At 42.9% G+C, this 23639-nt stretch overlaps 1 protein-coding gene across 1 annotated transcript; it reads left to right on the top strand.

Moving 5' to 3' along the window:
- Nucleotides 1–1435: 1435 nt before the first annotated feature.
- Nucleotides 1436–23308, top strand: l3mbtl2 (L3MBTL histone methyl-lysine binding protein 2). Its single transcript, XM_080747934.1, has 17 exons — nucleotides 1436–1913; nucleotides 3813–3927; nucleotides 4989–5122; nucleotides 5861–5936; nucleotides 6231–6298; nucleotides 7697–7814; nucleotides 8282–8416; nucleotides 10534–10622; nucleotides 11505–11751; nucleotides 12921–12985; nucleotides 13121–13225; nucleotides 13596–13743; nucleotides 16798–16880; nucleotides 19105–19339; nucleotides 20598–20669; nucleotides 21556–21735; nucleotides 22091–23308. Exons 1-17 carry the CDS (start codon nucleotides 1536–1538, stop codon nucleotides 22867–22869), a joined length of 3027 nt encoding a protein of 1008 aa, XP_080604060.1. The 5' UTR covers nucleotides 1436–1535; the 3' UTR covers nucleotides 22870–23308.
- The last annotated feature ends 331 nt before the right edge of the window (nucleotides 23309–23639 follow it).

Below are 23639 nucleotides of genomic sequence, written 5' to 3'. Positions count from 1 at the left end.
AAGGGGAAGGGATGATTTTATGATGTCATTAGTTTACATATAAAGTCACATAATAAAATATATAAAAAATAAAATATATATTTTTTTAAATAATAAATGTGAATATAAAGTCAAATATAAAATATAGCCCAAAATATATAAAATATAAAATACAAAATATAAATATTTTTTAAAACATGTAGGTAGTGGTACCCAGAAATAGCATGCCCACTGTTCCGGTTACAGATATGCAGTAGAAGATATAAAGGCTATCATTAACTTACAGAGACCATCAACATCACAGGGGGTCCATTTTATGTATCAAAAATAATGCAGATTAAAATCTACAAAAGTCATGACATACAAGACAATGTTTGCTTAAAAAACTTATGTTTTTACAATGTTTGCTTAAAAAAAAGATTAGTCGTGACGTGAGTGACTCGTTCTCATTGGTCCTGTTGCCTTGGAGTCACCACTCACCGATGAGCTTCATTCGTTGGATACAGACTTCAAGTCCCAGCATTCCATGCGCATGAAAACAACATTGAGGTGGCGGGTAGGTGACTGAACTACTACAATGAAAACATAATACTGTAACTGTAGACTACTTATTTATACATGTATAGGCATATTAAACATCGCAATACACACGTAGAGACGTAGCCTACTGTATTATGTGGAGGAAAAAAACATGCATAAAGTTTCTACTCTTTTGCCCATTTATTTTACACGTGTGCTAGCGACTAGCGAGCTAGCTTGACTGTATGTTTTGATCAGCAAAGTTTGTAAACATGAAAATAATATTAGCCTACATACGTTGCACACATTCTGTTAATATTGGTTATGACGTGTGCCTTAACGTGAGTAAGCTGGGCATGAGTGATTTCTTTTATTATCTGGTTATCTGGTGATTATCTGGTTCTTTTGATTGATTTAAGTATTTATTAGAAGTTTTGCATAGGAAAAGGTAGTCTACAGTTTCATGACAGTACAGTTCACTGATGGGGGGGGGGTCAGTTCTCTATTCTGAAACACCCCCATTCCGAAACCAGGTTAGCATTGGCATTCACCAGCGTCGGCATGTTAGCATTTCACCAGGTTAGCATTCACCAGCTTCGGCAGGTTAGCATTTCACCAGGTTAGCATTCACCAGCGTTAGTTTTACTGAGGTTACTAGGGTTAAGGTTAGTTTTAGGTGGTTGGAAATAGCGATGTTTCGGAGTGCCGATGTGTTATCCTTTAACTCATATAGGGATTGGCACTCCTTTAAGGCCTTTGGTAGGGTGTTCCTCATTTTAGTGTTTATAGCAGGAGAACGAATTTGACCCTTTGTTTGAGTTGCATCTGGGTTGATCAAAGGACAAATGAACTCTGCCATCATCATCCGTGTAGAAATGTATATGTTAATAACGTGTAATATAATATAATATCAACAACATTGTTCCTTACAGAACCAATAGGAGCAACGCTATTAGACACATAAGAGTTGTGAAGAAGAGAGGGCGTGTGACTGTTAGATCCAACACCAACCAACTCTCTTTGCCACAGAAGACACAATGCCCTACCACTGTGTGGCTTACGGATGTGGAAAAACGGTGGAAGATGGCGTGACTCTGTACAAATTCCCCAAAGATCCTGAGGAGTCGCGAAAATGGGAGAAACAGGTGCAGCGGACCCGCAGCCACTGGGTCGCCACGCCCAGGTCCCACCTGTGCAGTGATCATTTTGGCAGGGAGTACTTTGAACTCCGGTCAACTTACAGCATGTTCAAATCACTGGCTGCCTCCGGAACCTTGAAGCTGAAGCCCGGGGCTGTACCAACAGTGTTCATCCGACCCGCCTGCTCCACCTGTAATGGAGTGGGCTGCATCGAGTGCTTGCCTCCCATCCAAAGAAAGCTCATAGCATTGGGCCAGACAGAATCCAATCCCCCAGTAAGTCATTGTTTAAGAGAGAGCGTGATAAATACTTATTTTGAAATTGGGGCTGCAGTGTTGGATATGTTAGTCTGTCCGTAGTCTGTGAGTCCTTTTCTTTTAAACTTTAAGCGTATAGTGCTTCATTTGTGCTGTTCACTGCTGTGCCAGTTATGGCGCATAGGCTTGTATCCCCTGGCTCTCCTACTACACTCCTTCTCTCAGCTTTCCTACTGTTACCATTATTAATAATATTTAGTGGGCAACTGCACTCTCCTTAACTCTCCTTTTTTGTCTCCACCAGCCGAAGGCATGGGGGAGAGTATGTTTTCCCCTTCGTCCGTCCGTGCGTCCGTCCGTGCGTGCGTCCGTCCGTCCGTCCGTGCGTCCGTGCGTCCTCGCAGTTTGTGTGCACCAAATCTCAGTCGCCGTTGGCCCGGTCGCTGCCAAAGTGAGCACACACATTCCCTGGATGCCAATCTAGAACCTCTGCCTTAAATTTTTCAAATAGGCCTTTTCTAGCGCCACCTAGTGGCCGATGTTCACAAAACACATTTCTGTGCACTACTCTTACAGATTTTGTCCAAAAATCCTACAAATCGGTAGGCAGTATCTCGACAGTCGTGTGATCGACACGGATCTGTCCAATTTTGCATATTCCATCCTGATTGGCTAAGATTGGCTTCCAGAATTTGTAGGATTGAGCCGTTTTGAACAAAATGCCTCAAATCCCAAACGCAAAGTGCAATTATCATGAAATTGCGCACACACGTTCCCACTAGGTCGAGGAAGAAATGCCACTTCAAATTTTTGAAATCAGCCTCATGGTGGCGCTATAACGGGCCGATTTCTGGTTTTACCTATAACTCCACCGATCAATTTCAAACTTTGTAAGCGCACTCCCTAGAGGCTAAGGATAAACCTTTGCCCTGCATTTCTCACATCAGCCTTTTATAGCGCCACCTTTGGGCCGACTTATGTAAAACACATTTTTTAATATTACTCCTTGAGATTTTATCCAAAAATCACGCAAATCGTTACACAGTATCTCTATAGTCATGTGATCAAGTCCGATCCGTCTGATATTTCATATTCCATCCTGTTTTCCAAAGTTTGCAGGATTGCTCTGTTTTTGAACAAAATGCCTCAAATCATCAACGCAGCTTGCGATTACCGTGAAATTTGCCACACATATTCCCACTAGGTCAAGGAACAAATGCTACCTTTTTCACATTGGCCTGTTATAGCGCCACCAGCAGGTAGACTTTAGCAAAACACATTTTTGGAACACAATGCTTCAAATCATGCATGCAGCGTCCGATTGCCATGAAAAATCTAAGGTGAAGAACATATGCCACCCTTTTTTACATTGGCCTATTATACAGTAGCACCACCAGGATGCACGGCCTGGTGGAGACCTGTGCTCGGAAGAGAACTGCTTCTAGTTTAAGATTTGTTTTTGGGCTTTTTTCCTTTATTGGATAGGACAGTAGACTGACAGGAAATGGGTGAGAGACAGGGAGTGACATGCGGCAAAGGTCGCCCGGATCGGGAATCGAACCGGCGACACCGACAGGCATTGATGCCGAAATGGCAATGCCTATATGGTATGCGCCTGGTCCACTAGGCTAGGCCACCAGGCCTAGCCTAGCCAACTTTTTAGTTGGTTGCACTGGTGCGCCTAACTTTGTCGCCCAACTTTGTCATACTGTAGGTGCACCAGCATGTCATTGAGATGCACCCACACATACACACGCAGACCCTGTAAATATATGGTGCACCGGTGCAACCAATGAACATTTTTTGTTGCATTGGACAGATATTTGAGTGTATGTACAGTGTACACCCAAAATGGGCCTGCATAGACTGTAGCATTCCTCATACTAACTCTAATCATGTATGTTTTTCCCTCAACAGACAGATGATGACATGGCCCCGTTGGAGTTGGATGAGCCTGAGCTAGGAGGTGAGGAAGTCTGGAAGGAAGGAACAGTGGTTCACTCTCGAAAAAAGGTCAAGGAAGACATACCAAGTAAGGAACAAATGACAAACAGAGGAGCAAGAAAGGATTTATACTACCAGGTACTGGTAGTATACTGTACTGGTAGTATACCTATACAGTACCTGGTTGTAAAGGTATACTTATACTAGATATACAACATGCAATGTGTGTTGTAATAATAATAATAATAATAATACATCAAACTTATATAGCGCTTTTCAAGGTACTCAAAGTCGCTTTACAAACAAAATAAAATAAAAACAACTTTATTAGCACAAAGTTAAAAGGATAAAATCTAAGATGTACATTAACAGGCACACAAGGAAAAAAATAAAAACTGAAGGCGGGTGGAGAAAAGTTAGGTAGGGAAAGCAAGTCTGAAAAGGTAGGTTTTGAGGGAGGCTTTGAACACGGCAAGGGTGGGTTGTATTATAACATTGATTCCCTGAAGAAGACTTTGAGACTTCTGCACCAAGGTCAGCAGCAGCATCTCAAGAAATAAACAAGTAAAAATCAAAACATGATGTGCCGGAAAGGTAAAAAAAAAACAAAAAAAAAACAAGAGGCGTTTGTCGAGTGGCCTTCCTAAAAGCTATCATTCAAGCTTAGTTCATAAGTATATGGGGAATATATCTATGTCAGCAATAATAATAATGAATATAGCAATATCAACTATATAATAATAAAATATACAATATACTATACTATGATACTATGATAATAGTTATTACTGATAATTAAAGTATAAATGTTTCAGTATACCATAAGAAATGGATAAGTAGAAATGACCATATAGTACCTGTTTGTGTGCCGCATTATAAGATTGATAACATGATGCATAATGTTTAAGGTTACAATAACATTTTGATTATAACACCAAATGGCTTACTGCCCTCCCCAATTATAAAGAAGTTATTATATCTGGCCATGAGAACAGCCCAACTCGACCCAGTCACCCATATGATTCCAACTCTTGAGTCCACTCCCTGCTCACATGCTTGGTGTGCTTGTCGACTGGTTTGGTGCAAGCAAAATGGCTGCCGTGTATTATATGGTAAATTCTTGGTGCTACCATTCCTTTTGTTCTCCAGCTGTGTGCGAGATGTGTGGTACCAGTGGGACCACCGGTACGTTCTTCTCCAAGACCAAACGCTTCTGCAGTGTCTCCTGCTCACGCTCCTATTCCTCCAATTCTAAGAAGTCCTCCGTGCTGGCACGTCTACAGGTAAGAGAAATGGAGAGATGAGGCAGGCCATCACAAATAATGGAGGTGGAGAGAAATGGATCATTTATAAATGAATGAATGAATATAATGATAATGGCGACATTCTGGACTTTGTATCTCCAAGATGTTCTCAACTGGGATCACAATTTGTGCATTGGCATTACCTTTTATATTATATGTTGTGATGTCATGTGATGCATGACCAAAAGCTTCACTTTTACGTTTTAGCAAAAGTTTACCAAAAGCAGGTTCACTTTGCTGGCCAAAAATTCTCAGAGAGCGAACAATAGTGTGTTGCCTAAAGCAACCACACTAATTACACAATATGTCTAGTATTGAAGTGGTTCTTTCAATATCTTACAATATAATAATGTATTCAATTAGTGGTTCCATCCCATACTTTTCCCACGAGAGCTTTACCTGTATTCCTCTACGTTTACGGTGTGGCCTCCCTCTCAACTTCCCCTCTGTCTCATTAACTACCTAATCCCTATTTTATACTGAGTCGTATGACAAAGCTACCTGCTAAAGCTTGTAGATATTTTCAAAAATCTTGATGACCTGCCCAAAATGTGAACGGCAGGTAATGAGGCTGGGCGATATGACTTCAAATCGATATATCGCAATTGTTTCAAACCTTTTGCCTCAATTATCGAATATATGATTATTTAAAAAAGCGAAAATAGCAGCTGTACAAGCTCATTAATTGGAACTCATCAAGTGCCTTTGTCTCCCAAGGGAAAGCCCCCATCAAAGAAAGCTACAGTGCTGCTGAGCAAGGTGCCCAAGGCCCTTCCCACCACTGGAACGGGTGGTGAGAGCACACACACACATGCACTATTTTACTTGAAGTGATTTGTGATTATGATCACATTATAACCTTTCTTTACTTGCATGATTGGAAATTTGTGCTGGCGGTGCACATATGTATTATAGACATGGTAGGACTTATGATATTATTAGCTACACAGCTCCTGTATTGTGACGCCATAGCACTGTAACTGTAACTATAAGAGCAACCATTTAGTCAGGTGGCAAAGAACACAGTATTCCATGTCACAACATTTCCACAACCTGACAAGAAACTATATTTCTCTTCTAACCTCAGGCTTTGAGTGGGGCTCCTACCTGGACAGGGAAACGTCTGTGGCTGCTTCTGTCTCCTGCTTCAGACACGTGAGTTGGGACTGGGAGGCGTTTCTTTGCTTTTGGCCCCTTTTTGTCTCCCCAATTTAGTCGTTCCCAATTGATTCCTACCCACAAACATTTCTGTGGTGTCACATGCTGTTGTATCCTACTCACTCACCTATCAGTGAGGAGCCCCCACCGAGAGGACGTAGAGCCCATAGATATAAAAAGCTAGATGCCTCGTCCGCCCTGCAGTTCATTGGAGCGACGTGCAACAACTGGAGGCCGGATGTCCGGGAGTGCTGGAGACCACGCTGCCAGTCAAAGTGACTACTGGCCAATCACAGCGCGTCTTTTCCGGGACCTGTCAATTCAATTCAACAGAGCTTTATTTGGCACGTCTCCATCCAGTTCTGATGTTGCGCGGCTCAGCTGTTCTTAGAGGCTGCGTACGAAAAGACCCGCCCCCACCTGCCTCTGATTGGCCTACCAACCTCCGTATGTGTGACGCACTTGGAAGTGGGAAACGACCGAAAACAAGCGATCCAAGAGTGTGATAGCAAGAGGGCGGAGCAGACCCGTACTTCCCGTTTCTGCGTGACGTAGAAGGATACTTATTTAGGAGGCGGAAGCATGTTTGGAGTCTATTCATTTACAATGAGAGAGCTAACGTGAACACAGCTTTTGAACTATTATTTTGCTCTATGGTCACTGAACTAACTATTCGACCCGATCTTCACAAGCCACATAATATTAACAAAATTGTCATACTAAAGTGGCTTTTTTCAGCTACACAGAAAAGGAGAAAATCAACTTTATTATCGCCCTTTATCTGTCCCAGCAACACACTCTCGCGGGGTCTATAGCACCAGTAAACAGGACGTTAGTGAGAGTTGCCCGTCAGAGCCAGCGCCCACTTAGGAGGCTATTTGTAGGCTTTGTGTACTATGTCGCACTCTAGTGGATCCAATGAGGTTGCGCTATCTTCATAATTAAAAATCTTTGAGATGCATGTGCCCCAGAGCCGAAGGAGGCGTCTACCTTTCTATGCCTAAGTCCTACTTCTCCCACCCAACACTCCCTGCTGACAGTGAGTGTGTTTATGCAGACGCTTGACACGGTGGATTCGAACCCACAACCTCTGGTGATGGTGGGCGGCTACTTTACCACAGCGCCACCGAACACCTCCCCATTGTTAATTCTTGTAGCATCACAGGAATCTTGTCTGAGCAGCACTATGCACACGCAGACTCCAAACTATTGTTGGTGTATATTAGGAACTATAGTTGCCCTTTTCACCCTGGATAAGCCGATGAGAATGACTGTTTTTAACATGCTCCTACCCAGAGAAATGTGTAACAAATGTAAAATAATCTTCAATCGTAGCATTAAACACACAGATATTCCTGACTAAGGGGTTTTCCCTGACTTCTCCCCTTCCTGCAGGCTCCTCTGTGTGCCCAATGGGATGACATCAATGTAGGGATGAAGGTGGAGGTGTTGAACACCAACGCAGTCCTGCCCAGTAAAGTCTACTGGATCGCCACAGTCATTCAAATAGCAGGTCTGTACAGTACACCTGTATGTTGGTGCTGGGGTTGGGGTTGGGATCTTTTTGGATTTTAACGATTCCGGTTCCAAATGGACCTCTACAGGTCTGTAAAACTGAGAGTGTAGTAAGTGTAATTTGTACACTCTCAAGAGTTTGGGAACCACTGGTATTGTAACTGTAATGCAAGTCCACATACCAGCTCTGACAGAGTGATAAAACCGGTTCCAGAAAAGGTTCCAAATGTGATGGAACCGATTCTGATGCCTTGCTGTTGGCTCCGGTTCCGGATGCCAACTCTTGTTGGCGTGTGGATTCATTGGGCCATTATAGCAAAGTAGCACTTCTTAAGTGACTGTTTACATCAAGGTTGTTGTAAGCCTTGTGGTAACTACTTTTTCTGATGCTTTGCTTTCCAAGGAAATGTAATCATTCTTGGTGTCACCACTCACCATGGCCTACCTCTCTTTCCTTGTCTCCAGGATACAAAGTTCTGTTAAGGTATGAAGGCTTTGATTACGACAGCAGCCATGATTTCTGGGCCAACCTTGGTTCCGGGGAATTGTACCCTATCGGCTGGTGCGCAATGACCAGCAAGTTGTTGGTTCCGCCTCAAGGTGAGTATTCACATCTAGAGCTCACATCCACGTCGCTCTGCCAATCCGACTGATATGCCCATATATGGAGATCTCTGTATCTGTCAGTTCATGTCCCTTTTATGCCCATACCAGACCTGCCAACCCGTACGCATTTTGCGTACTAAGCACGCATTTTAAGGCTCTGTACGCAGGTACGCAAACTCCTCTAACGGCTACGCATTTTTGGTTCGGGGGAACCATGGTAACACATAACACATTCTGCGTTGTGTTGTGAGGCCAACATTTTTGCTCCATGCCGTGTAGTTCTCCCAGGCACCACTCCCAGGTGTGTGAATGGGGTGCATGGCGCTGCGGAGCACTAGAACGGAAGCGATGCTCGTTTTGTCGGTAGAAGAAGAATTTAACGCGGACGGAGTTTGTTTTGTTTTGGTCATAGAGTTATAAGAAGAAGGTTTTGGTTTAGTTTCAGCATGCACACATCTCACAGCGACGCGTTATCGCTCGGATTTCACATAGCGGCGATATTAATCAGATTAATTTATAAAGAAGATACTACGGAGAATGGCCGTGGTGTGCTGCCAACGAGTCTTAACAGGTAGGCTAATAATAAACTTTTAAAACCCTCCTCTGAGGTGAATTCACATGTCATAGCAGCCACGAGGGTGAGAATTGGTGAAATCTCGTACTATGCCTAACCTAAACCTATCTTGCGACGCTGGTGAAACAAAACAACGAGCGGCTGCGGTCCGCCTGGAGCTGTGGTGTTGTGTACGAAGTGTTGTAATTCGTCATACGACGGTGTTGCAGCGAGCAACCAGTCAAAACGTGTGACCCAGGGCTTAGTACAATGAACTGATATACATTGGCCATGATTGGATAACATACTGGGCTGCCTGTTCCACTTTATCTCTAAATGAGTATGAATGAATGAATTAGGCCCATGTGTATTGTCAAACACATTAACAGTGAACAAATTATTTATCACCTTTGAATATATGAAGACATTAATGGTCTATCAACAATGAGTAGCCTGCAGCCTATATGAATGAATATACAGACTAGGCTGTATGTGATCTATACACAATGTAGGCCTATATATCATGGATGGAATAGAAACCTACATGAGTTGAATACCTTCAACTTCATGCAAATCATGCACAGACATATGGTTTTATTTAGGCTGCTCAATTAACAAAGACACAGGTTTATGTAAATAGCCTACAATGAAAAGCTATTTTGCAATTTGAATAACAGGATTATATTGATGTATGTTCATTCCTGAAGTCACTGGTGACTGTTTTGCGAGTCTATTGTTAACTAACTCTGAGCAAGTGCAGTTAGTATATTTTATTAAAGATTTGTCAACAATATTGCCAAAGCAACATTACTGTATTGCCTGGTAATACTAGCCTCCAGACCAAATGGCATTTTTATTTAAGAGGTTGTTCTAACATCTTGCCTCCTCCTATTAGTGTAAGTCAAGACATGCAATGTGCTACATTTCTGGTGTGAAATTTTGTTAACATAACTGTAAAGGTCCCACCCAAAAAGGTGCATGGAACCCCCCAAAATATACGCTGTTTTGTGCGGGAAAACAACAAAAATTGCACCGCGGGCGCTGCGGGCGCCGCGCGGGCACGAAGAGTACTCAAAAAAATGTGCCAGGGTTGGCAGGTCTGCCATACATGGAGATCCCTGATTTCATCAGTATATACCTATATATGGGCATGCTGCTATACCCATATATGGAGATCTCTGTGTCTTATCAGTCCATGTCCCTTGTATGCCCATATATGGAGATCTCCATCAGTCCTTCTCCCTTTTATACCCATATTTGGAGATTTGTTCGCCATCATGACACATTGAGTAGTCACTACTCAATGTGTCATGATCAATACACTACTCGGTAGTGTATTGTGTATTTGCCCCTTTAACCAGCATATCATGAATACTGGCTATAGATTTAGTCAGATTGCCAGAGGTGAAGGTGAGATGCTATACAGAACGTAATTATCACACATGCCTTTGTTTGTGAAGACATTAAATGGTCTTAAATAAGATAAAAAAACGTATGCAGGTGGGGAATAACCTTGAAACGAGCAAAGAAACAATGAAAAGAAAATGTCTCTCTATAGATGTGCAGCAGTTCATTCCTGATTGGAAGGAGTATCTGATGAGGAAGCTGGTTGGGTCCAACACTCTACCTGTCGACTTCTACATCAAGGTAGGCATGAAGTAGATGTACAGTATACATCAGGGTTCCCCAATTAGTTTTCCCCAAGGGCCGAATCATGTCTAGGGTACCAAGCTGAGGGCCACAGCATTGCCGGGGACGACGGTCGTCCCCGCTACTCCAGCGACAGTTCAGATATCGTCGTTGTCGGGTGTAAATCTTTTATGTCCAAAACATTCGTTTTGCATTTATCATTTTAAAAACGATTTAAACTAGTGAAAACAGCCGATCTATAAGCACACAACGCCTCGCACCGCGAGGCGTTGTGTCCTTGTAGATCTGCTGTTTTCACTACTTTTGTGAGACAGCCTTGAATGCTGAAGCAGGGCTTTACTTTGCGAAAGAACGTACAAATTTGGAGATACGAGGTTTCCACCTGACAATGACGGTATACTAGTGTTGTTGCTGCTCTTATACCACCATTATTACTGGGGTTGGTGGGGGCCAGACAGTAGACCCCCAAATGGCCCGCCGGGCGCCTATTGGGGAACCCTGGTATACATAATGCTTATGAATCCACCAAATATCACTCAGCCAGCAACATTTCTTTAATATACCTGTACTTGTACGCAAGTTGTATTTGTGTATACATTACACTTTCCTGTACTTGCTTTATATTTCTATTTTAACTGTACATTCTGTGGTATTTTGTTCTATGTCGGACTGAGGCTGTATATTAAATAGAGACATTATAAACAAGTGTTAAACGGTGAAAAGTCACACCTGAACTAATTCTCCTGTGAATGTAATTGCCATCCGTTGGTCAAAGTGTAATTTGCCTCTCAGTGTGAAACTAGTTCATAAACCTCATCAGCAATCAGTCGCAGCTGGTCATTTCTACATGAGTGCAATATAATACCATTATCCCTCCAGTTAGCAGAGAGCTTAAAGTGGCCATTCAAGCCAGGCTTGCGGGTGGAAGTGGTGGACAACAAGCACATATCCCGGACACGAGTGGCCATGGTGGACAAGGTCATCGGGGGCCGCCTTCGGCTGCTGTATGAGGACGCGAATGCCGATGGACCAGAGAAAGTCGTCCCAGATTTCTGGTGCCACATGTGGAGCCCCCTCCTCCACCCAATCTGCTGGTCCAATAAAGTGGGACACGCCATTAAAGCCCGTATGTATGAAGCCATACACCCTGGGAGGGTGGGGTAGGGTTGCAAGACAGACAGTGAGACCAATGACTTATAGGACAAAAGTAAAAACTTTGCTACATCAACTATATGAATTTAAAACTTAATTTGTACAGTTTTACAATTATTCTTAATTCGTTTACTGCCCGAGTTATTTACTTATCATTTTCTTCCAGCATTTTTACAGTTTTTCCACTAACCTTTGATTAAAATGCTTCGATCCAATCCGGCCATCAAAAGATGCACATTGACGTCATCGATAATCCCATGTAAAGTTGGATTATGTTGAATGCAGGCTGCTTCAGTGCAGTGTTTACAAAATGTATTGTATGTACACCAATCGTTTTGGAACCGCTCACTTCACACTGGGTGTAATTTTTAAATACAAAGAATGGCACCCACCCAGTAATTCAACCCCTATCCAACCCTGCATTGTCATATCATGGCATTTTATATGTAAGGAGCTAACTGCTCCTAATGAGCGTGCAAGTACTGCGGTTGGAGTATCTGTGCGTCCCTGTGCGCCTGTGTGTTTACTGTTTACGTCAACCAATGGCAAAACCCTTGAAAAAACACAGGGTGACGTCACCAGTCACCACCAACAAGTGCGACCTGATATAAATAACAAGACGCAAGTTGGCACCCCGGCAGACTGCCAACTTCCCCACCCACATATATACAGACAGCACGGATCGAAGTACGCTCTGCTGGCACACAAGAAGGCCATACGTGGCCACAAGTGCACAAGGAACAAGTTGGCACCTCGATAGAGTGCAGTCTAGTTCTGTCTTTGTCTGTTTGTACGCCCCGGGTCACGTTGGCCACACTTCGTGGGACGCCACAGTATGTCTAGAGTCATGTCATCAACATGGATCTGTCCCATTTAGCGCCACCATCAGGGCGATTTTTGCAAAACACATTTTTGAACACTGCTCCTACAGATTTTGTCCTAAAATCATGCAAAGCGGTACACAGTATGTCTAGAGTCATGTCATCAACATGGATCTGTCCCATTTCCCATATTCCCTCCTGATTGGCTATGACTGCCTTCTCTTTGTGTATGCGATGTGACGGTCGCTTATCTCCCGATTAGGAATCTTACTGGTATAATTAACTCATATAAATGGTAGCTCACCTATTCTTTATCTTCCAGCTAAGAGAACAGAAACCATTGGTCGGAAGGCTCAGCCAGACAGCTTGGCCTGCATGTTTAAAAGGGTAAAGTGAAGATTCCCACTGAAGTTAACATGATTAATCCTTGAGTTGTTGCCACACAACTAAGTATAAATCAGGTGTTAGTTTTCATAAAGAAAAGGTCACAGGATAACTCCTTGCAACGCCTGTAATCCACAGCCCAGGGTGGTGTACATGGAAGGGGGATTCTATGAGGAGGGAATGAAACTAGAAGCTATAGACCCCCTTAACCTACTTAACATCTGTGTGGCTTCTGTACACAAGGTAAGAGACCCCCCCCCACACACACACACACACACACACACACATTATTATGTCCAGGCTATTGGTCTAGGTCAGAGAACCTTTCTGTCACATAAAGTAAACCTGTTTTCATTTAACTTTTCTGTAACCCCAAAAGTCCATTGTGTTCAATGGACCTTTTCTGTCACTCTGATTGGACAATATAATGTCCTAATCAGGCAGGATTGGTCATGCTTCATTGACATTACAATATCTAACATAAATGGTAAAACAAGAGTTATTTTCCTCACGGCCCGCTTCAATGCAACCGCAGTAGTTTCTAGTTTGCCTTGCATTGGCTTGATTGTGTGAATTGTGACTCTCTTGTGCTCCTCGTCTGTCTGTCTCTCAGGTGTTGTTGGACGGTTATCTGATGGTTAGCATAGATGGCGCTGATCCAAAAGGCGGTGGCGACAAATTTTGTTACCACGCCTCCTCTCATGCCATCATGCCCATTGGCTTCTGCCAGAAGAACAACATCCCCCTCACAGTACCTCCAGGTACATCTCTAATTCTCTTTCCACTTAACCCTTAAGTTCTGTTCAGATTCACTACACCTTCGTTCTGTTCGGGTCATTTTGACCCGGTGGATATTTGGTTTAAAAAAAACAACACTAATATAAATTTTAACTTAACAAATCATCATGATACATTGACTTTGACTCAATACCAAACAATTCATATGATATATATGGTAAATGTTTGCATTTCTGCTTTGCTATATCACATTAAACACTGAAAGAGCTAGGCATTTTTACTGATTTAGCTGGAATCCATGTAAAAAAAACTACTTAATTTAATACTGGGCAATATTGCTCATGCTTATAGGAAGGGGGGGAGGGTTCGGAATGGGGCTTCGGAAGGGGGGTGTTAGAAGTGGGGGTGACTGTGTGTCTGTGTTTTGGCATAATACTGTGTATTTCTGTGCTTCCGGGTCAAAATGACCCGAACAGCACTTAAGGTTCAAAAAATATGAGGGGGGTGTAGCATGGGTGTAGTGCAAAAATATTTTTTTTACATGTTCATCTCAGAAGAATCTTTAAGGCCAGAGAGTTTCAGGTGGAAACATTTTCAACTTCTACCTTTTTTTTTCAAATGAAAATGTAAAACGGGTCAAAATGACCCGAACAGCACTTAAGGGTTAAACAAACAGGGTGTAATAATGGTGTCTTGGCGTGGCTTCCATTTGGATCTCTGACATCATACTGATGAATGTCAGTCTTGCCCAAATATGGAGGGACGGTGGATCCAAGATTATGAATTCCAACTGTAGGTTTTCACCAAATAAAATATTTGGGGATTTACTTCCTTGGGCTCCAAGTACCCATTCTTGAGAACTGGGACATATCAAGTCATTTTTTAATAAATACATAAATAAATACTTATTAACACTCTAATTTCTTTTTAAAAGACAGGAAAATATATTTCCTTTTTCATTATATAAACTTGCACTCTGCCAGAAAAGTTAAAACCATAAAATTACAAAATAAACTAACCATGTGTATTGATAACATGGGTTTAAGGATGTACTATTATCTTGTTTAAAAATATATATTCTTTGTAAAAATGTTGGCCCTTTTAAAGGTCCCTGACCGTCTCACTTCCTTGTTTTTTAAAAAGGCAGGAAAGCTTCTGAAGCATTTTATTAGCATTAAGAGAACTCTGAGCAACGGTGTAAAAACAAATTGTCTACTCACTATGACTGTGCTGTTGAAAAAACATAACATTTTGTCAACTCCGTAAGATGTCCTCTCCATCAGAAACATCCATCCAAATAAAAATTTAAAAAATCAAACCTCGGTTCGAAGTGAAGCGGTGAATCTTAGTATAGAATTGTGTGGAGAGCCGGTATGACAGCCGGTATAATAGGTTTTCTCTTTTGTCGTCTTTTCGTAGCTATAGCGGGTGATTCCAACATGCCAAAGACATAGGAAACTACAAACATGGGAAGCTAGCCCATGACCGATTCTACATTGGCCTTTAGGGCTTTTTCCAGGATGTTATTTAGCCCTGCTGCTTTCCCGTTTTTCAGCTGTTGTACAGCTTTCATGATTTCTTCTCTGCTGGGTATGTCACAGCTGATGGGGAGGCAGGTCTGTGCTGGTTGGATATTTTAGGGGTTTTCTAGGTAGAATCTCCTTTAAGTGTTCTACCTATCTGTGTATTTGGCCATCCTTTGTTTTAATACTGTTTCTTTCTTTATCCCTGACCAGTCTTTGTGACCTATTATATTTTCCCGACATCTTTCTGGTGGTGTCGTACATCTGTTTCATGTTTCCGTGTCTTGTTGCTTCCTCTAATTTAGTCACAGTGGCTTCTGTCTACTACAGAATGGTGGCATATTGCTAGGTTGTCAATGTATTTCCTCTTGTCTGCCTTAATGCTCCTCTTTATCGTTCATTATATACTATAATGAACGATAAAGAGGAGCATTAAGGCAGACAAGAGGAGTGACACCATGGAGTGCCTCAATAGCTTCCAAGTAGTCTCTCTATGTCTATTTCTCAGCTGGTGTACAGTTTTCCTGATCTTTATCCCTGATCAGTCTTTGTGGCCTACTACATTTTTTCAACTCTTTTGTGGCCTACTACATTTACCCGACATCCTTCTGGTGGTGTCGTAAAACTGTTTCATTTATCTGTTTCTTGCTGTTTCCTCTGCTTCTTCTGCTAGATTTTCAATGTATTTACTCTTGTCTGCCTTAATGCTCCTTTTTACCATTCTGTTAGCATCTGTATATTCTTATTGTGCCTTTACTTTTGCTCTTATGCGGCTATTTGTCATGCAATAGGTGAGACCTATTGCATGTACAAGACAGATAAACCCTGAATGCCAAATTATCATGTGAAGCTTGACCAATCCTCAAAGTATCCATTCATCTGACCGGGAGGGACACCGCACACATATTCTGGACGTACAGGACATATAAAGCCTATTCATTCTGAACTGAAATGACCATATATGGACATGGGACACACATTTTGCTTTTTGAAAAAGCCTATTCATTCTGGACTGATATTTTGCACGTACGGGACAGGAAAAACCTGTTCATTCTGGCCTGGAGTGACCATATATGGACATGAGGTGACATACATTGTGTTTTTGAAAAACCCTGTTCATTCTGGACTGAGATCACCATATATGGTAATTAAACGGACATTCTGTTTTTGAAAAAGCCTGTTCATTCTGGACTGAAATGACCATATATGGACGTGATACACACAAAGCCATTCATTGGAAGCGGTTTACACTGCTTCAAAAACAGTGGGAGGTTATATATTAAAATATATTTTCCTGGCATAATTGTATAGTATTCAAAAAATAAACGTTATGTCCCAGTTCTCAAGAAAGTCTCCTACATGTAGGAGCTACACTGAAAAAATAATCGTTAGTGGATTTTTATGGTGATCTTGGCTCAATCCAAGACCTGTAGTGCCCGGCATCCGTCCTCACTGTTGTCTACATCAAGCAGAAATTACCTACAATTAGTCTGTGAATATACTGACAAATTCAAGTGGGTGCCAACAATTTGGTGTTTCTCCTTCTGTCACCAGATCATGACCCTGAGACATTCACCTGGGACAAATACCTGGAGGAAACCGGAACTAAAGCTGCACCGTCACGTCTCTTCAACACTGTAAGTTGACATTGTCCTAATACCAGTAAGACTCCCTAATCGGGAGATAAGCGACCGTTGGTCGCTTATCTCCACAAATAGGCCAAAAGTTTGTTTTACCAATTATCATGACATACGGGCAGTTGACAGTTTGCCATGGTTACTCATTGAAGTTGAATCTCCATGTATGGAGATAACCTACGCATCACACTAAGTCTGACCTCACCAGCCCATATTTGGGCATGAGCAACTTATGTCTCCATATTTGGAGATATGATGACATCACACAGTCCTCAGCCGATGATGTGGCGTGATGTCATACAATACACAAACGAGCCCTACAGTATAAAGGGGCAATTCTTGCCAGGAAAGAAGCATTTCTTCGACTCAGACCTTATCGCCAGGGTTGGCTTATAGCAGCTGTCGGTAGGACCATATATGGATTCTGTTAGTGTGGATCTCCTAACAGGGCATCATCTGGGATACAATCCCTTTTATGCCCATATATGGAGATCCCTAACAGAATCCCTTTCATGCCCATATATGGAGATCCCTAACAGAATCCCTTTTATGCCCATATATGGAGATCCCTAACAGCATCCCTTTTATGCCCATATATGGAGATCACTAACAGCTAACAGAATCCCTTTTATTGCCCATATATGGAGATCCCTAACAGAATCCCTTTTATGCCCATATATGGAGATCCCTAACAGAATCCCTTTTATGCCCATATATGGAGATCCCTAACAGAATCCCTTTTATGCCCATATATGGAGATCCCTAACAGAATCCCTTGTATGCCCATATATGGAGATCCCTAACAGAATCCCTTTTATGCCCATATATGGAGATCCCTGCTCTGTGTATCTGGTTGCTATGGTAAACAGTTGGTTGCTAGGGTAAAAAAACATGGTTGCTATGGTAAACAGTTGGTTGCTAGGGTAAACAGTTGGTTGCTAGGGTAAACAGTTGGTTGCTAGGGTAAAACCATGGTTGCTAAGGTGGTTGCTAACGTACACTAACAGACCAGCAACAACAGACTGTTGCCACAGCAACGTACACAAAGGTTTGTGTACACATGTGGTGTGATGTCATACTGATGCGGAGATATGAGCAGGGCAAAGGTGTGACGTGTGACGGACGGACGGCCGGTGGAGGTTTTCATAGTAAACTGCTCCCTGACGGTCGCAATAACCAGTAATTGTTGCGACCGTTTATTGCAAGTTTAGTTTGTGAACGGTCACAGCTTGTCCGTATGTATGAATGTACTGTATCTCTGTCACGCCTGTACTGTGGTTCTATGGGTTTGTCGCTCTGACGTCACTGTGATGTCAGGGGAACCACTCTTAACAGAATGGGTTGTCCGCTCTGACATCACGCTCTGGCTTCACTGTGATGTCACACTAACATAATCCCTTTTATGCCCATATGGAGTTCCCTGATGTCATCAATATTAAGCCCATATCTAACACATCGGCCACATGCCACACTAACGGCTGGTTCTACAGACAGGGATCTCCATGTATGGGCATAAAAGGGTATGTCATAGACATCATAGGACTTTCACATAACGAATAACTGAATAAGTATGTTTGGGCTCTCACAGCATATCTCCATATACAGTACATGGATCTCCATATGGGTACCAGGGGTCTCCTGGTCCGATATACATCACTGGCCAGATAAGGGCGAGGTTGCATGTCGCCCTGAGGCATCTTACTAGTCACATAATCACATTTACTGCCAGATCAAAACTCAGCGATCCACGATCCTGCCAAGCTATTTTATGATTTTATTGAATTTTCTCGCAGTGTGTCCATCATGCATAATGGGAGTGCACAATCGCTATATCGCTGTGCATGGTGCGGTCCGTGGTCGATCAGAAAAAGCTGCATGTTCATATGTCCAAGTGGCCCCAAGCTTGGGAATTGCATGATTTCTTAGGGAAGGTACTGGCAGGAAGGTGAAAGAGAGAAATGGGCGTTTTCCTGCAAGCTTTTTAGAATGGGAGTCAATGGAGAATCAGTTTCCGTATCCGGCCCACACCGGAAAGCACTATGTTCGGGCACTTTGGCCCTACATTGCGGCGATTTCTTTTTAAAATGTATAACACAAGTTTCCCGAGTTCTGGCAGTGGGTAGACATTCGGGCCAACCTCGGGAGACTTGTGTTTAAAGTTAAAAACATCCTAATTATTACTCATTATTATTCAATATTATTATCTGATTAATTTCATCCTCAGGACTACCCAGGACATGGCTTCTCCCCCAACATGAAACTGGAGGCGTCTGACCTCATGGAACCGCGGTTGGTGTGTGTGGCCACTGTGAGGCGCTTTGTGGGCCGCCTGCTTCTCATTCACTTTGATGGCTGGGAGGACGAGTTTGACCAGTGGGTGGACCACCAGTCCCCAGACATCTACCCTGTTGGCTGGTGTGATGTCACCGGCTACCAGCTCCAACCGCCTTACACACCCGGTAAGGGTCTTTACTCTTACTAAATATAGAGCTTCTTCTGATGCACAGAGCCTACTAACAATATAACAAGGATCATGTGCACCCTGCCTGTATTAATTAATAAAGCACACAGTTATATCTGTTAATACAGAAGCCTTAACTATAAAGCCTATTACTGTACTATAATACTACTATTACATTCTACAAGTGCTATACATTCTTAGCCTTGCGTAGCCAGACTATATCACTGCGTGGATATGAGTCTGGTACTTCTATATGGAAGATGGAAGGGGTGGGTCAAATGAAATGGCTTTGGACACAATTGGTTAGACCAGTGTTTCTCAACCACTGTGCCTGGGGACCTTTGGTGTGCCCCTGAGAAGGGTCAAGTGTGCCCCTTGAAACTGCTTGAAGGCCAGTATTGTATTTATCATTTTAAAAATGATTTAAACTACTGTTGTGCGACAGCCTTGTATGATGAAGCAGGGCTTTACTTTGCGAAGAAACGTACAAATTTGAAACTTAGAGATACAAGGTTTCTTCCCGACAGTGACGATATTTACACCCCCGTATTATGTTGGTGTGCCCATGGATTCTTGGGACATGAAAAGTGTGCCCATGCAGAAAAAAGGTTGAGAAACACTGGGTTAGACCATACAATACTGGGCCCTGATTGGTCACCCAACTCTTTGGGGTGAGGAAATGAATTCACAATTGAGCGGGGCCAGACCCATATCTGCCACGGGCACGTTTTTTTGGTCTGGTTCCAGGCTAATAAGTTCTGGGCTGGCATGGCTGAAATTCCCAGGCCGATATCTGATCGCAGTCTCCACCCCTGCCTGTACACCAATACACAAGGTCGGACCTGAGTTTATTCTATTTCATGTATTTACATGGACATTGAGTGAGCTCAAATAGGTGAGCAGGTTAATGGTTGGTGTGGGTGCAATACTCTAGATCATTAGAAATCAGCCAGCCCTCTATGAATGACATTATGGTGTTATCATGAACAACCACAGAACCACCTAGACGCCTTCATTGTGGTAGTTGCACCCCATTGAGGCTAGCCTGGAAACCAGACGAATCTGCCAGTGCCAGTGATATGCAGTGATATTAGTCTGGCCATGCCAGGCTACAATGAGGCAACCAATGGGAAAGATAACATTGAGTTTCAACTTTCCAGAGATGGAGAACTACAATATCCCGATGGTGTCCTATGGTGTTGTCAACATAATCGTTTTATATATAAAACTGACAGATTTTTTGTTCCCTCTCCAAGACGCAGCAGAGTACCAGGCAGCGCGCCCCAAGAAAACAAAGCCTCCCGTGTATAAGGGAGTAAGTAAGAAGAGTAAGTTCTTCCGCCTCAAAAACACTTTGTAGAGTACTAAACTTTGCACTGTTGTGGTGTGCACAGATATTATATAACAGGAGAGATAATAATTGTAAGAGAGCTGAGCCAGAAAGCAAAGTTCTCGATCTACTGGTCAATCTCTGTTCCGTTCCGTTCCTTTTTTCCTTTTTTTTTAATGTGGGTCATGACCAGAAGGACAAGATTGCGGATACAAGCGGCTGAACTGGGTTTTCTCGAGAGGTTGGCTGGCATCTCCCTTGAGGGTGAGCAGGGAGAAAACATAAAGTTTTGGCTTACCAGTCAATGTGGCTGGTAGGTTTAACAGCCAGGCAAATTTGTTCCTGGTCATTTGCGTCAAAAATAATATACTGCTTTTTAGTATATTGGCTTCGTTAATATTGCAATATAAAAGTCATGCTATTTTCAATAACTAAAACGTTTTGTGAATTGTTGACAGACTGTTTTTTGTATGAAAATTCATACTTGGCGCCTATTTTCAGAGTGACTGGTTACGTTTCCGCAATTTATCGGCCAAAGAGAAAATCTATACGCTGTTGGTTGATGTAAATTTTGTTCCCTGGGATAAGGTGAGAAGAAGAGCGAGAGCTACTGCTCCTTTTATATAGAAAGGAGACAGTTGAGGTGGGTTGGGCATCTAGTAAGGATGCCTCCTGGTCGCCTCCCCAGGGAGGTTTTCACACCCAGCTGGAAGGAGGTCATAGAACAGACCGAGGACCAGGTAAGGCGGTTATATCTCCCTTGGAATGCCTCGGAATCCTGATGATGGATGTGAAAGAATAGAACGGCAACCCCTCCCCCTAAATGAATGAATGAATGACTATGAATGATGATGAATAATTAATGTTTTGTTCTGCCACTCAAGGAAAATGGAGGAAGAGAATGGGCCTTGCGAACCGCTCTGAACAACAGTCCAATGAGGATCACGTTTCGCGCCAGACTCCAGACCTCCAGCACCCCGATGGTCCCTTGCGGCTCGTTGGACTATCTGAACCTCCAGAACCCAGCCTGGTTGTACCCAAGACGGAGCCAGAAGAGCAGGAGAGTAAGTAGAATGAATGAAACGATTAAACAACAGTGTTTATGTAGGTGTTGGTCACGAGTGTTCTCTTTCTTTGCCCATATCGTCGCTGTCGGAAACAAACCTTGTATGTCCAAAACTGTTACCTTTCATGAAATGTAAAAAAGAAAATGTGTTATTTAGTCTCAAGCTCTTTTAGAAACAATCAACCAAGAATGCCTCCACCGAAGAAGAGACTTGTTCAAAGCAAACCTTTTAGTTTTGCTACTGAGAGCAAGTGCTCTTAAGTTGCAACCGTAGTGTCTAATAATATTCGACTGCCAGACAGCGATATTAACGTTTTTGTAATTTACTGGATCCTCTTCTCCCATCTCTCCAGTTGTTGCTGTGCAGGTGAAGGTGGAGGAGTTGGAGGTGGAGTGCCCCATCTCTGCTGCTGTCGCTCCACTCCCTCTGGCCACTGTGAAGCAGGAGAGCCAGGCGGAGGCACAGACCAAGACAGGGGAAGACGAGGCAATGGAACTGGGAACGTCAGGAAAGGTGGGTGGCCAAATGAAGGAAGAGTGTGACATGAAGGCTAGCCACTCAGCGGGAGCAAGAGCACACTCGACGACAGAGGAGATGGCAAATGTGAGCGACGCAGAGCTGAGTGGAAATGAGGAGGGCATCGACTTAAAGCAGAGAGTAAAGTTGGACCCAGAAGGGGAGACCAGAAGCATCCAGAGCCCCACGGAAAAGATGTTAGACGCAGGGGAGGGAGGGGACGGTACACAGAGGCCAGAAGCGCAAAGAGACGACCGGGAGACCGGAGAAAAGGTGGATCTGACAGCAGAGCAAAGTGTGGCAGAGAGAGAGCAGAGAGTGGAGGATGTTCCTATGACAGAGAAGGGACGGGAGGAGAGCGAGCTCCAAAGTGGAATATTAGATGGCAGACAGGGAGAGGGATACTCCACGGATGAAAGCAGGACAGAGAAGTTGAAAGAGCAGAACCAGAATTTAGACCAAGAAGTGGAGACCAGGAGCACCACCCAGAGCCCTGCAGAAAAGATGTTGGACGCAAGGCAGGGAGGGGACGGTACTGAGAGAGCGGAAGAGCAAAGCAACGAAGCAAAGAACCAGGCAGAGCAGCAAGTGGAAGCAGAACCAATGGAACACTGACATTTTGGCAGCCTGGACACTTATTGTACCTCAATAATTGTAACAATGGACAGTGTGTTACAAAATAAACTGATATATCAGGCTGATATTTGGGCTTGGGCTTGGCAGCTAATGATGCCTTTTTTCCCATGTATGGACCAGTACTAAACTTTTTCTCTACTTTGTCAAAAGTGGGACCCAGCATTTTGGAAACAATAACTGCTGTATTTGCCTTCAGCTATTCTCTTGGTTGACTTTCCATTATCATGGGATTCTGTTTTAGAAAAAGACAGAATAATGCTGTGACATAAACACATTAACATCCGATGAACAGTCGGAAGGTATAAAAGTATTGATCTAGATTGTAAGGACACTACTGACAGTCTTCTGTTGTATTATGTTTATTCTTTCTTGTTCTTTTATGTCACGGTATGATTGGTAAATATGTATTAACCGTTGATTAAAAATACTGTACCAAAGCTGTTGATTTGAAAAATGATTGAAATGACATTCACAAACCTGTCAATTATTTTTTACTCCTGTAGAAGTAGAGGCTATCATGAAACACCATGACACCAGTCATGGTGTAGTGGTTAAGGTAAGTTAGCCTGAAGCAGTAGATGCCACAGAAGTAAAACATTTTTCCTAGAAATGTCTAAACAGTAATATAAGAGACCATTTGTTTAAACGACTATAAGCTGGTGGATTGGACTTCTATCACCAAAGCCAATTGACCATTCTCTTTGGCAAGATCCAAGAGCCTGCACATTGGCCAACAATAGGATTGTGGT

Source organism: Nannobrachium achirus, assembly GCF_963921795.1.
Source record: "Nannobrachium achirus genome assembly, chromosome: 18".
In the NCBI taxonomy this organism is placed as follows: domain Eukaryota; kingdom Metazoa; phylum Chordata; class Actinopteri; order Myctophiformes; family Myctophidae; genus Nannobrachium; species Nannobrachium achirus.
This window is presented reverse-complemented; position numbering and strand designations above follow the sequence as displayed.